The sequence below is a fragment of the Athene noctua genome, chromosome 4 (genome assembly GCF_965140245.1).
Source record: "Athene noctua chromosome 4, bAthNoc1.hap1.1, whole genome shotgun sequence".
Lineage (NCBI taxonomy): Eukaryota > Metazoa > Chordata > Aves > Strigiformes > Strigidae > Athene > Athene noctua.
The window spans coordinates 45,177,770-45,190,386 of NC_134040.1; the positions used below are offsets into that span (position 1 = coordinate 45,177,770).

Consider the following 12,617-nt stretch of genomic DNA (forward strand, 5'->3'; position numbering starts at 1 on the left):
TGGCTATTGAACAACCAACCAAAAACCAACATGTTGGCTTATGTATCAGTATTATCCAGGGTGAGGTATGGAGTAAAACCACAGCTCAGTCAAGATTAACATCTAGTTAATGTCTTATACCATCAAAAGTCTCATTTCCCACCATTTCCAATTGCAATCTGAATCTTATGTTTTGAAAACAAGAGCGTAAAATTTAGGTTCCTATCTTATACTCCCCTTTTCAGAATGGCCCTCCTCTTTAATATTTTAATAAAAATAAGAAAACCAACCACCTAAAGCCAGCCAGCCTAGCTGAAATACTCATAATTATCTCTTAGCAAGTTTTTTCTATAATGACCAGTCTCTGGACTAGAGCTTCACATCCTCAGAAAAATTCCTTCTACACTTTATTATGAAATGGTATCCTTTCTTACAGATCAGCAGTAATTCTCAGATTGAATGCTCTTCTCTTACCAGCATGGTAGCTGTGTGTTTAACTCATGATTTATGAGAAATAGCTTTGGATAAAAATGATAATTAAGATAAAACAAATTAGGTTTACTGCACCTTGTAATGAAGGCTCTTGTGGCTCTTGAACATGAATAGATTTAAAATCCAGCTGCATCCTTGGCAATGCAAAGATGGTTTCGGTTTCATGGTTGTAACTGGAGCCACCTCTGAAGCCACTTAGCAAGCTTGAACTTTTCACTGTTGTGCTGCTCTCTGGGTTGTTAGCATCAACATTTCGAAGCAGGTTTAACTCTACATGGACAATGGGAAATTCCTGAATCCAACTTTGTCACAAGACTTTTATCACAGTACACATGCAATGTCATATGAATTAGTTTTCAGTTCTTAAAATTGTGACAAGACAAAAAAGTTAAGAAAGGCTACTATTTCCTTGTAAAACTGCTGGTGCATGATTATATCCTTTTATCTTCCCAAAAGCATGGCTACAAAAGGTCAAACAATCAAATGTTGTTGTAGCTTATAAACGTAAATGCTCTGGACGTAGCAAAACAGGGCTACATAAAAATATCTCACAGACAGTGCCTCTATTTGTGAGCTTCAACCACTACATCCTGTTGTGTCTTTCAAAAGGAATAAATATTAGTGTATTGATAATTTTAAAATATTTTTTCAAGAAACTATCATCTGCACATTTCTCACTATATGCCATACTCTGCTATTTGCCCTTTCACAGAAATTCTATTGATATAATCTACTGATTCTACAGTTTGTGAATGAAATAGCGACAGCTGTATTTTAAGATTTCTTTTAACATTATCTTGAAAGTTTTATTTTCCAATTAACAATGATTTAAAAATATGACTCAAAATGTTTTAAGGCCTAGAAGCAGATGAAGGTTGAAAAACTTTAGGCAGATGAGCAGTTTCCAAGTATTAGTCATAATGGTAACAGAAGCCTAAAATACCTTCCTACTTCAACTTAATCCATAAATCCTTCATATACAATGAAATACATCCTCATGTTACAACTGGACGTGAAACAAGAAAATTTTTGCATATAGTGAAAGAGGAAAAGACTACAACAACTGCAATGCCAGATACATAAACTTCCTGTACACTAATGGAGCTTTACTGCACAGTTTGAATTAAGGACATAGCTCAGGAACACTTCCAGCTGTTCAGCATAGTGCTGTGTTTCACTCCACAGTTCACCATAAGGTTCTCAAGAAACAACAACTTCCATTATTTCAAATTCCCTTCTCCCTGTAGCCCACTTGAAATTTAGCAGTTTTTAAAGAGCACCATTTGCACTGCCTGGCAAGCAGACCAATCCCAAAACTTAATGAACATGAATCTAACCTTCATTCCTTGTGGCTGTAACGTAATTGAACCACTCTTTCACACTGGCAACTCCATGTGGGGGATTTTCATGGCGGCGCCTTGTTATCTTTGTGATCGTTGCCATAGGGCTTTCGAGGGCTCCACATGGTTTGGTGACCATAGTGTTATGGCCCAAATGAAAGTCCAGGGTTTGCACAATGTACGTGGAGTGTTCACTAGTACCTGCAGTGAAGGTGTGGGTGGCATGGGGTGAGAGAGAAAAAAAAATGGAAAAAGAAGCTTGTTAAGGGTAGTAGGATTTCTCCTCTTACTCTCCTCTCCTCACACAGGTATTTAACATTGATAATTAGTATGCCCGTGGTGTTAAAAACTGGTATAAAACCTGCAAACAATAGAAAAATTAAATTCTCAGAAGCTACAGACAGTAAAATCTTCTCAATATGAAGACAAATATAAGCAGTAAGACCATCCAAATTCATCATTCAGAAACAGAGGACTACATAAGCACAGACATGCAATTAACAAGGCAGACAATCCACACTGTAGGCATATTATCAGGGACATATCTAGTCTATTTGAAAGTGTACTTTGCATGACTCCACAGATAAAGCAAACTGTGGTAAAGATGGAGAGGGAACAGATTATTGTTTTATGTAAGTGGTATATTTTTGGAAAATAATCTTGATTCCATCATAAAATAAATTTTTCTTTGATTTCTTCTTATGTTACCAATACATTCTTAAAACTCATTTAAAAGGAATTTAAAGAAGTGAGGAAATGGTTTAAATTACCATCTTCCCAAACTTTCTGGGCTTCTGTCCAAAACGCAATATTGGGTTCTTCAAGGTGAAACAAGGCCCACGATTTTGAGCGGAAATTAGGTCCATGAAAACAAGCCAACGTCATATGGTTTCCATGCAGGCTCATGGATCCTCCAAATTGCATGCCATCTTCTGGCAGTGGCATCTGAAATAAGGATATATGGCACCCAGACACCACTTTCAAAACTCCTGGCCAATGGCGATGATGGGCTGCATCCAGCACTAGAAAGTAAACATGCAATAGCAGAACAAACTTTAGGAAAGAGAAAGAAAAGATAGCTGCCGTATTTATAATTGTAATAAAGCACAGAATTAACAGGCATTATTTCTAATCTGTTTCACTGATGCAGTTTCATCTTTGTGATGTAAGATGGTTGTAGCTTAAGAGTACCTGAACAAGCATACTTGGAAATCAATGACTCATTGTGTTCAGACAAATTATGATTTCAGTTCATCATTAATAGATAGTAAGAGTAACATCACAATTTCCCTGCTACTCCAAGTAGAAATGTTTTTTTATGAAATAGACTTTGAAAATTATTTCAACTCTATTGAAATAGTTTGAAAATGGCAAAAAATATTTTTTAATTTCTTTAAAAAACTACCTTTTCTAAACTAAAACCTAAAAATAACATAATTTAGTTCATTATTGTGCCCCAGGTCTAGCAGGGTACTCGAGATATTTACATTCTTCACTGAAAGGTTACTGCCAGCCCAAATTTGCAGGGAAAATGTACTGAAGAAACTATTTCAAGTCAAATAGATATACTTGCATGTATAAAGTTGCTCAGATGAATTTTTGCAATTAAAACATCCTACTTGGGAAGTATAATATTTTTTGTACCACTTACATTGCTCATGTGAGCTTCTCTCTAAGTTGTTGGCCATTGTCTTGGGAGGGAGATAAGGAACAGGTCCCCAGGTGGACAAAGCTCGCTTGCTTGTATCAAACTGCTGAGTAAAGAACTCCTGGAGTTTCATTCCTATTTTTATTAGGTCTGGTGTAGTTGATCTTGAAATCATCACTTGGAAGATATCCCATTTCAAGTCTCCATGGACAAATATCTCACTAGATATTAAAAACAGCAAGAACATTAGCAGTTAATCTATTTCCTACTGACAATCAAAAAAACCCCACAAGGAACCGTTTGCTTTCTAGCAGACACATTTTTTTGGTAGCGTTACTGGACACAAGACAAACAGGCAGAATCTGACCTTATCAAACATTATACATTTCAAACAGTATTACCTTTTATCAGAGATGCTCGAGTCCAAAGCATTATACAGATTAATTTTCCATTCGTCCTGTAGTTTAAGATCAGCATTACTGAAGATTCCCATTAGGATACTGGACCCCATATAGTCAACACGTGCTTCAGTAGAACCCATGGTAATTTGAATTTTGTGACTGGGCTGTTGGTTTGGGTGTTCAGAAATATGAGCTGAAATAAAACCAAAGCAACACAGAAATACAGCATTAAAGATAAGAAAATCAGGTTTTCCAGTTATACCACCCTTATGTCATCCACATGATACAGAGCGACTGAGAAGGCACTGGCTTTTCCAGATGCCTGGGGAGGTTATAACTGGTGTAGGACCAGAACACCTCGCCTCTTTCCAAAGGCAGTTTTGCATTTCCCAGACTGTAAGCACTTGTGAAATTCTACAAGGAGCTGAAATGCTATCAGAGTTTTCAGTTACCATCTGTCCAGACAGTTGAAGAGGGCTGGGGGACTGCACAACTAAATAGTGTAATTTTAGAGTAACCCTGAGACTGAATCAGCCCTTGATCAGAAGGCTGTCCCTTCAATTGGAAGTGTGTTTCATAGCCAGAATGCACAAGTAAGAATCTAAAGTTTTTATATAGTAACAGGTTTACAAAGTGAGGTACTGTGTATAATCTTTAGTTTTTCACATTTATTGTCTGGAGCATATACTAATACCCGGCAGCTTTCCAACTTACCCACCATCTCCAGGGTATTAACGTCTATGGTACCTCCAACAACTCCCCCTCTGGAGTCCAACTGTGATCTTCCCAAGCCAACAGACATGCTAATTTCCCGATCTCTGCTACTACCCACAGACAGACGACCCTGGCTTTTCAAACCACTGGTGGTCCACCTAGAACAGAGGTGAAAATAGACAACCGTTTTCCAGGCTGTCAAAAGAGAAACTGGAAAGTATTTACTGGAAAGCAGTAAGAATGTGGTTAGGCCTATGTGATTTCAGGATTAAGCATCTAGCAGTATTCATGAGGAGCTTCACTGTTCAAAACTGAAAAAGTTAGGATTTTAAAGCTAGAAGACAAGCAGGCTGTTAACAGTCTGTGGGGAAAATGTTGTGGGTTTTTTCTCCCAAAACAACACCATCTGTCAAAACATACTTGACCTTGTTTTATACTTACGTAGTGTTGCCCATTACATTGCTCATATTCATTTGAACATTTAATTGTTTTAGGTTCATAGCAAATACAACCAGTGTTTCCCACGGTGTTCCTTGCTGGCTTCCAGCTTTATTTGACTTATTAAATGGAGTTGATGTTTTTGAGAGAGTGTCTAAACCAAAAAGTAGACAGAAATTTAAATTATTCCACATGCTAGGAGAAACTGCCAGAATATATCCATTGTACATATTACAAAAGACCAACACCCTATTTAAGGAGTGCCCGAAAACCACGAGTGACTGTGAGAACTAGAGGATTTGCAATATGCATTGCTTTCTCATTGAAATTGATTCATTTTACACATTTTTTACCAATATCTTTAAGAGAAATGATTTTTGATTTGCAGTCAGTCATGCAAGAGCATATTTTACATTATTTAGCTGTTTAAAAATACCAGTGTATTCAGAAAATGAATTATTAGTATTTGAATATTCAGGTAGCAGTTATTTGCACAAGTCAGAATTTCAAGTAGTAGGGTTTTCCTTGCTCTTCTCACAAAAATCCTGGCAATACTCTTATAAGCCTGCACAAAATTGCATCTCCTATCAACAAGCCACTCTAATCTTTCTCTCTAAATGTGTCTTCTAAAAACTGTTCATATATAACATCTTGCTTGTGTTCTAAATAGACAAAATACCGCCCCTTTCTTTTATCAGATATTTTTCCTAGATTAAAATATGCACCATACTTCTAAATCTCCTATCTATATCTAATGCCATAGTCCACACAGCCTACACTCCTGTAAGATACAATACAAAAACATTTGTAGTAGAAGAGATTTTAAAAGTTACTTTATTTCTTATATTGAAACTACCCTTATTTAGACCTCTTAGTATGAGCCCAAAGTCTCAGATGAAATGAAGTAACTGACAGAGCTGTAATTGCTCGGATGAGAATAGAGAGCCAAGATTATAACGCAATCAAATTAAGCTGGAGAACGCGTCTAATCCCAGATAAACAACTCCTGCTCTAGTAAAAAACTGCAATTTTATAGAAAGTATGCTAACAAACTACACTTTGATTCATCCACATTTTCCTTTCTCTAAGCCATTGACTCTCCACTCCCAGGCACAGTAGAAAAGAATATTTTACGGTTACTTTCTACAGAGCAGTAATGACATACTTTTTTCTTAAAACTGATGGAAATACTTAAAAAAACCTGGAAGAAACCATTGTCTACTAACCTCTCTGAGGCACTGAAGAGTCAGACACACTCCTGGATCTTGTAACAGCTGGAGACTTTAAGCTATGAGATGCTGTCCCAGGTGACATACTGCTGCTTGCATTATGTTCACTAAAAACATTAGGTGACTGTGCCATGTGTGTAAATGAAGCAGACTGGCAGGGCTGCTCCCATGTCCTACAGTATGCTTTCCGTGATGATTCAGGAGAAAGATGCTGGCTTACTCCTTCAATTGAATCTGGTGTTCCAGGGCCCGATGCTACTAGAAAAAAAGCAGCACATGAAAGGCAGAACTAATTAATTTTTGTTTAACAATATCCTCCCATTATTGTTTAACAATATCTTCCCAAGAAGCATTTGGACAGTGTCAAAACATATTTAATTTACCATAACTAAAGGTTTTCTACTGTCTTCATTAATCAAAGATCTTTAAATAATTCAGTGACCTACTTCAGAAATTTCCCATTTCTTCTTTCTAGAGTTTTCTATTAAACTTACCAGAGTGACTACATATGGAATGATCATAATACATTTATATCTAGTCACATATGTAATAATACGTAGGTAATAAGTCTTCATAAAATTCCTACTATAACCCCTTGTACAAAAGGATTTTCATGATAAGAAGCAGTAGCTTACCTGGCAGATTTATAGTTTGATCACCTAGGAAAAGCCGTCTAGCAATGCTTCTCCTGTACCAAGCCCTTGGAAAGGCTAGAATCTCACTGAGTCGGCGCATATCATATTTAAAAGAAGCAGATCCTATATCACAGACAGCTGAAAAAGAAAAAGCATATACACACAACTGTAGACACCCAGTAGTAACAGGTTTTGGTAATCAAATCTCTTTAATAAGTGTTCAATATAGTAAAATACTTCTTCACCTAATAGTATAGTTTCTGCTGTAAGGAAAAATATTTTTCCTGAGGTGTTTCCAGTTCTCCAAATCCAGTATTAGTTACAAACACATTTCATAAAGGCAAGATAGAACCTAAGAATGTAACTGATGTTGGGTCCTACTTGTGTTGTACATGCCTCAGACTCCTCACCTGAGGGCTGTAATGACAGATTAATCACAACCATTCTGCTGTTTGCCCAGTATGTCAGGATCCCATGTGCAGTATGGGGAAATAAATAAATAAATATCTAATCTTTAAACCCCACTTTTACATCAAGGTTGAGTATTCAGGAGTCCAGCTCTCACTGTAGCTTCATAGGCACCAGGTGGCAAGGTGGTGAAATCTGGCAGCTAGTAACTGAACAGAGACTGCAGAACTGCATCACCGAGTTAGACGTGCAGCACTGCAGCCAGAATTAAGATAACAACGCACAGCAAATGTCACACTGAAAAAAACCCCCAAAACATGAAGAACACTAAGAAAGCAGCTTGTGATCTAGGAGATTCAGCTGTCATTTTTAATAAGAACAGTATATCATCTCTGTAATACCATATTTCATTGTGCTACATAATCCACTGTTTGTTTTTCTTATATGGGAACATTCATGAAAACTAGACTATTTCTTGTCTTCATATAAAAAAAGAAAAAACAGGGCAAATGTCTGTACAAGATTTTGTCCTATTCAGGTAACAAAAGGGAGCTGTTGAAACACCTGTTTCTGATGAGAGGACTACGGAAATGGGTGGTTAGTGTTTACCAAACTAGGTCCAACTGAAAGCTTAACCAACTTTGGGAATAAATTTAACATGAAGTTCTATTATTATACTAGTTCATCTCTGTTATAAAATGTACAAAGAGATGAATCAGAAGTGAGAATCTGAGTTTATTCTTCTTTCTGTTCCAGTGGAACTGTGATGTAAAAGTTTGTTCACACTCAGGCACTGGGCAGCCTGCTGAAGGTCATTCCCTTGTTGCTCACTCCTGTATATGAAGACCTATGGAGGCTATACTAAATAAACACTGTGGGCATACTGCAATTGCTTTCTAACTTCAACAAGCAAGTTAGTGCAGTGTATCACGCTGAGAAGACATAGCAGAATTCCACCAAACAAGTGAAAAGAAACCCAGCCCCAAAGCCCAACCCTCATCATACACTTTTTCTTAGTGATTTGTAGTCCCTTCAGCTGATAGTGCTAAGAAACGTACATTTTTGGATTATCATCGCTCTTTGTGATCACCATCGGTAAAACAGATTCGCAATGGCCACACCAAAGTGAAATGACTTATCTAGAGTTTGAGGATTTCAAACCCACTATTTGATCTCTAATGATACATGACAGTGAGGAATAAATGAAGTATTTTAGGAAGAAGGATTGGGGGTTGTGTGTGTGTAACAGTAAGAACTACTGGTATAGCTAATATAAAAATATTTAAAAGCTAGCCAAGCTACTGACTTTGTCATTGAAGAAAATTGTGTGAGAATAGATTGTATTACATGCTCCATCTCATTGCTGTTCATGCAGTTGCATATTACTACACTGCAGTCATACACACTTTAGCGGTTCTCAAGAAACAGGGTTAAAAAATGAAGGGCATAGATATTGCTCAACAAACAATACTATTCAAAGACTCTAGAAGCTAATATAGGCTATGGGATTTTATAGCTCAATAAAAAGATACATTGTACCATTAGGTGGAAAATAACCATGTTCTTTTGCATGGTAGGACCATATAATAAAGTTGACATATTAATATTACTACTAAATAATGACTTTAGATCACTTGTTTCTGATAATACCTGACAGAAATACCTGCAATACAATTAAAATAACAACTTAAAGCTAACTAGACCCAAACAATTTAGGCTTTATCTCTGTTTGGGGTTGGCCCTAGCTAACAGCCAAGCTGCTTACTCATTCCAACCTCCTGTGGGAGAGGGAGAAAACAGAAGTACGGCAGGGAGACTTGTGGATTGAGGTAGCAACAGTTTAACAGGGAAAGCATAAGCTGTGCGTACAAGTGAAGAAAAAAAAAAGTAATCATTATTTACGCCTTCCCGTTGGCAGGCATATGTTGAGGTATTTCCTGGAAAGCAGGGACTCAGCACACCTTACAGCTGCTTTGGAAGACAAATGCTATAACCACTGATATCCCCCCTTCATCCTCCTTTCCCTGAACTTTTATTATGGAGCACAACACCATATGCTATGGAATATCCCTTTCATCAGTTTGGGTCAGCTGTCCTGGTGTGGCCCCTCCTGGACAGAGTGGGAAAGAGAAAAGGCCTTGAGGCTGTGCAAGCACTGCTCAGCAATAGCCAAAACACTGGTGTGTTATCAACGCTGTTTCAGCCACAGATTCAAAGCACAGCACCATATGGCTTGCTTTGAAGAAAGCTAACTCTGTCCTAGCCAGAGCCAGTACTATTCAAGGGTGACATTAAATCACGTGGACTGATGTCAGAGATGTGTTTGAGCAAGCCCATTTAGTTACATTAAATGAATCAGGAGGCTAAAAAGGTGCATCTGCAAATAGGTACTCCAAGTACTATTAAAATTTAATGTATCAATCCCTCCTTCACTCAAAAAGATCAGAAATTTTACTACACACTATGACTAGACGGCTCTCATATAACATCTGTAAAAGTTGCTGAGAGTGAAGTCTATCACTGGAGCAGCAGTTCTCTAATTAGCTGAATAGATGGGATTAAAATAAACAACCATTTACCAGATATGTTTATCAATGTAGTATCTATCTTGCTGGTACTTTTGCTTGAAGACTGACTCTCAAAAAAAGAGGAACCACCTGAACGCCTTATTCGTGACAGGCTGACTTTCACAAACTCCAGGTTAATGCTCAAAGAATCCTTCCGGCCAGTGACCGAAGTTGGTTCCTCATCCACATTACCTAGAAATAGAAAGGAAAAAGTTTAATCTTCTGTGACCTTGTCAAATATTCAGTGCAGAAAACCAAGACAAACTTGAAAAATGTTCATTAAAGCAAACAAAACCTTGTTCTGTACCTAAGGCTCCTGATCCAGGGGTTAGAACAGTAACAGCAGATTTCTGTTTTCCAGCTCCATACGGATGGAAGACGTAAAGGGAAAAGTCAGACATGCAGGCAGTAAAGCTCAGGCCTGAAGAACTGCTACTAGAAGTAGTCAAGTCTGACTGACTGCTGCTGTGCCGTGTTCTGCCAAGAGGGCTGCCTAGTCCAGGTGATGAACCTGAAGTCAAATTTGGTTTTGCAAAAGTTAGTTTTAACATGAAAGCATTTTCAAATGTGAAATAATACTGCTAACAGCAACATTAAACAGACCAAATGCACATCAAATCATGTCCTTGTAGCAGCAATGTAGCTTAAATATTCTATGTATTGACGCTAACCCTTTATAAGAGATAACTGAACTTGCTTAACCCACACAAGAAAAACTCCAATACACGGCATCTGTGCAGTCTTTCAAGGGGAAACTGATACAACATGAGGAAATCCTACTGAACTCACCAATACATAAATGTCTAGCCTTAGGGTGTGTAAAAGCTTTTCTGCTCTAATTTTAGACCACATAATACTGTATTTATTTATGCTGCAAGCTGTATAAACATCCATACACATATTACCTGGTGCTCCAGATTTACTAACTGAATTCTTTGAGCCACTCTGTGAAGTACTGCCACCAACTGACAGGTTTTCTGATGGGTACGTTGTACCTAAAGTTTCCAATTCTCCTCGGTTTGAAGAGAAAACAAGATCCAGGGAAGGCAACTTCAGCATACATTCAACTCTTGACACCGGCAAGCAACTGAACTTGATTTGAGAGGGCTGAAAGGCAGAAACAAAATAAAACATTCAGTGAACAAATACAAAATACTAAAAACATCCCAAATTTGGCTTACGAAGTGCTATGTATTTATTTTTTAAATCTTACCAAATTAGAGCCTTTTCAGACTGGTTTTAGAATTAGTCAGGTAACCGTATACAAGTTGATATAGATACATTATTTTCAGGGAATCCCTCCAATACCAGAACTATTATTTGGATCAGTTTTTGGAAAACAGACACAGGAAGCCTGGATGCAGCAGGGGACATCTACACCCCCCTCTCTTTCTCCTCCCCAAGTCAATTCATAGCTCATCTCATGTGAGAACTATGCAGAATCTCTTGAGCAGATGCTGAAATCCTCCGTTTCCCTCAACACATTCTTGGCTAGATGAGTTTGCAAGTAAAAGCTGAGAGAGGCTACAGATTGTTGTGGTTAATTTTCATAGGCATAAAAAAAAAAGCACACCTGTTAGAATATGTTGTTCAGTTTGGGAACCTAATCAAATTTATATAAGGAAAGAATGTTTGAGCAAAGTGAAAAATATAGTAGCAATGTTCAGATGAAGCTGAAGTGCTCTGAACCACTGCAGCAGAACTTTTCTTTCTTACACATAGAAAAAGCCCAGACACATCAAATATTAAGCAGTATGAATAATGCCTTGTAGATAAGTGTACATTCCTACATCTTCCATATAAACTGAGAAAATCGTTATTTATTATTTTTGTTTTGTAACGGTACCTATAAATAATGAATAGAAATACTACTTATGAAAGATATTTTCCAAAAAAGTCCGAAAGAGTCAAGGAAGAAGTAATGACTTTTACGACTTCTCAGAATAGCTCATTTCTTTGGTCTCCATGGGACTAAAATACTGCAGAACCTCTGCTGAAGTCCTATTTTATCATCACACTGGACATTAATATCTCAGGAAGGACACTTGAAAATATTTTTTATTTTTGAAAAAGCAAACTTAGAAGAATGGATTGTCTCAAAGACCATGACTGAAGTTAACTCAACATTCAGTATATTAAGTAAAATCTCACCTGAACTCGTACGTAAACGACCACATCTACAGGGAAGGATGAATATGCTGATGTTGAGGATGATACCAACGATGTTGTGGACTCTTCTAAGGGATCCTGCATATCAAATTGCCCCATGTCTTCATCCTGTGAACTAACAGCTTTTAACAAGTACAAGAACTCATTAGAAAGTGGAATTTAACGTGAAGAGCAGCTCAATGTCTCCAGAAGACAAAAAAGAAAAAGCACAGAGTACTACAATAGAAATATGCAACTTACCTGTGTAATTCCTTTCAATGGGTGTAATTGGAATGGTTTCAAGAGCTTTCTCTAGGAAGTCCAGTAAGCATGGGCTAATCACCATTTCCTCTGGCAATGACTGGAGCGCAACCCATGCATACAGTTTAGCAGTTTTCACTCCACCACTTCCTTTCCCTTTGGCTGCAACATTTAAAAGATAAATTTGTCTAATGTAATACCACTCAACAGTAACTGATAAACATAAGATACTTGATGACTAATAGCCGTTTTCTCCAATTCTCTGTATTACCATCTGGAAAGGCGTAAGTCAGATTGGTTAATAAAAATTAAGCTGTAAGTTTTCTCAGTTTCTGCAAAACCAACTATTAGTGTGTC

At 37.4% G+C, this 12,617-nt stretch overlaps 1 protein-coding gene across 6 annotated transcripts in view; it reads right to left on the bottom strand.

Annotated features, from left to right (window-relative positions):
* Positions 1-12,617, bottom strand: part of BLTP1 (bridge-like lipid transfer protein family member 1) — a 119,975-nt gene that overhangs the window by 4,895 nt on the left and 102,463 nt on the right. For 5 of the 6 annotated variants that reach the window (XM_074905139.1, XM_074905140.1, XM_074905141.1 and 2 more), the window contains 14 exons: positions 12,261-12,422; positions 12,003-12,142; positions 10,757-10,958; positions 10,159-10,362; positions 9,864-10,043; positions 6,877-7,014; positions 6,239-6,499; positions 5,016-5,166; positions 4,575-4,732; positions 3,861-4,053; positions 3,463-3,680; positions 2,582-2,833; positions 1,809-2,012; positions 547-741 (listed from right to left, as the gene is read on the bottom strand). In XM_074905139.1, the coding sequence (XP_074761240.1) occupies positions 547-741; positions 1,809-2,012; positions 2,582-2,833; positions 3,463-3,680; positions 3,861-4,053; positions 4,575-4,732; positions 5,016-5,166; positions 6,239-6,499; positions 6,877-7,014; positions 9,864-10,043; positions 10,159-10,362; positions 10,757-10,958; positions 12,003-12,142; positions 12,261-12,422 (2,658 nt within the window). The remainder of the gene's footprint in view (positions 1-546; positions 742-1,808; positions 2,013-2,581; positions 2,834-3,462; positions 3,681-3,860; positions 4,054-4,574; positions 4,733-5,015; positions 5,167-6,238; positions 6,500-6,876; positions 7,015-9,863; positions 10,044-10,158; positions 10,363-10,756; positions 10,959-12,002; positions 12,143-12,260; positions 12,423-12,617) is intronic. The other variant, XM_074905137.1, reaches the window with a different exon arrangement.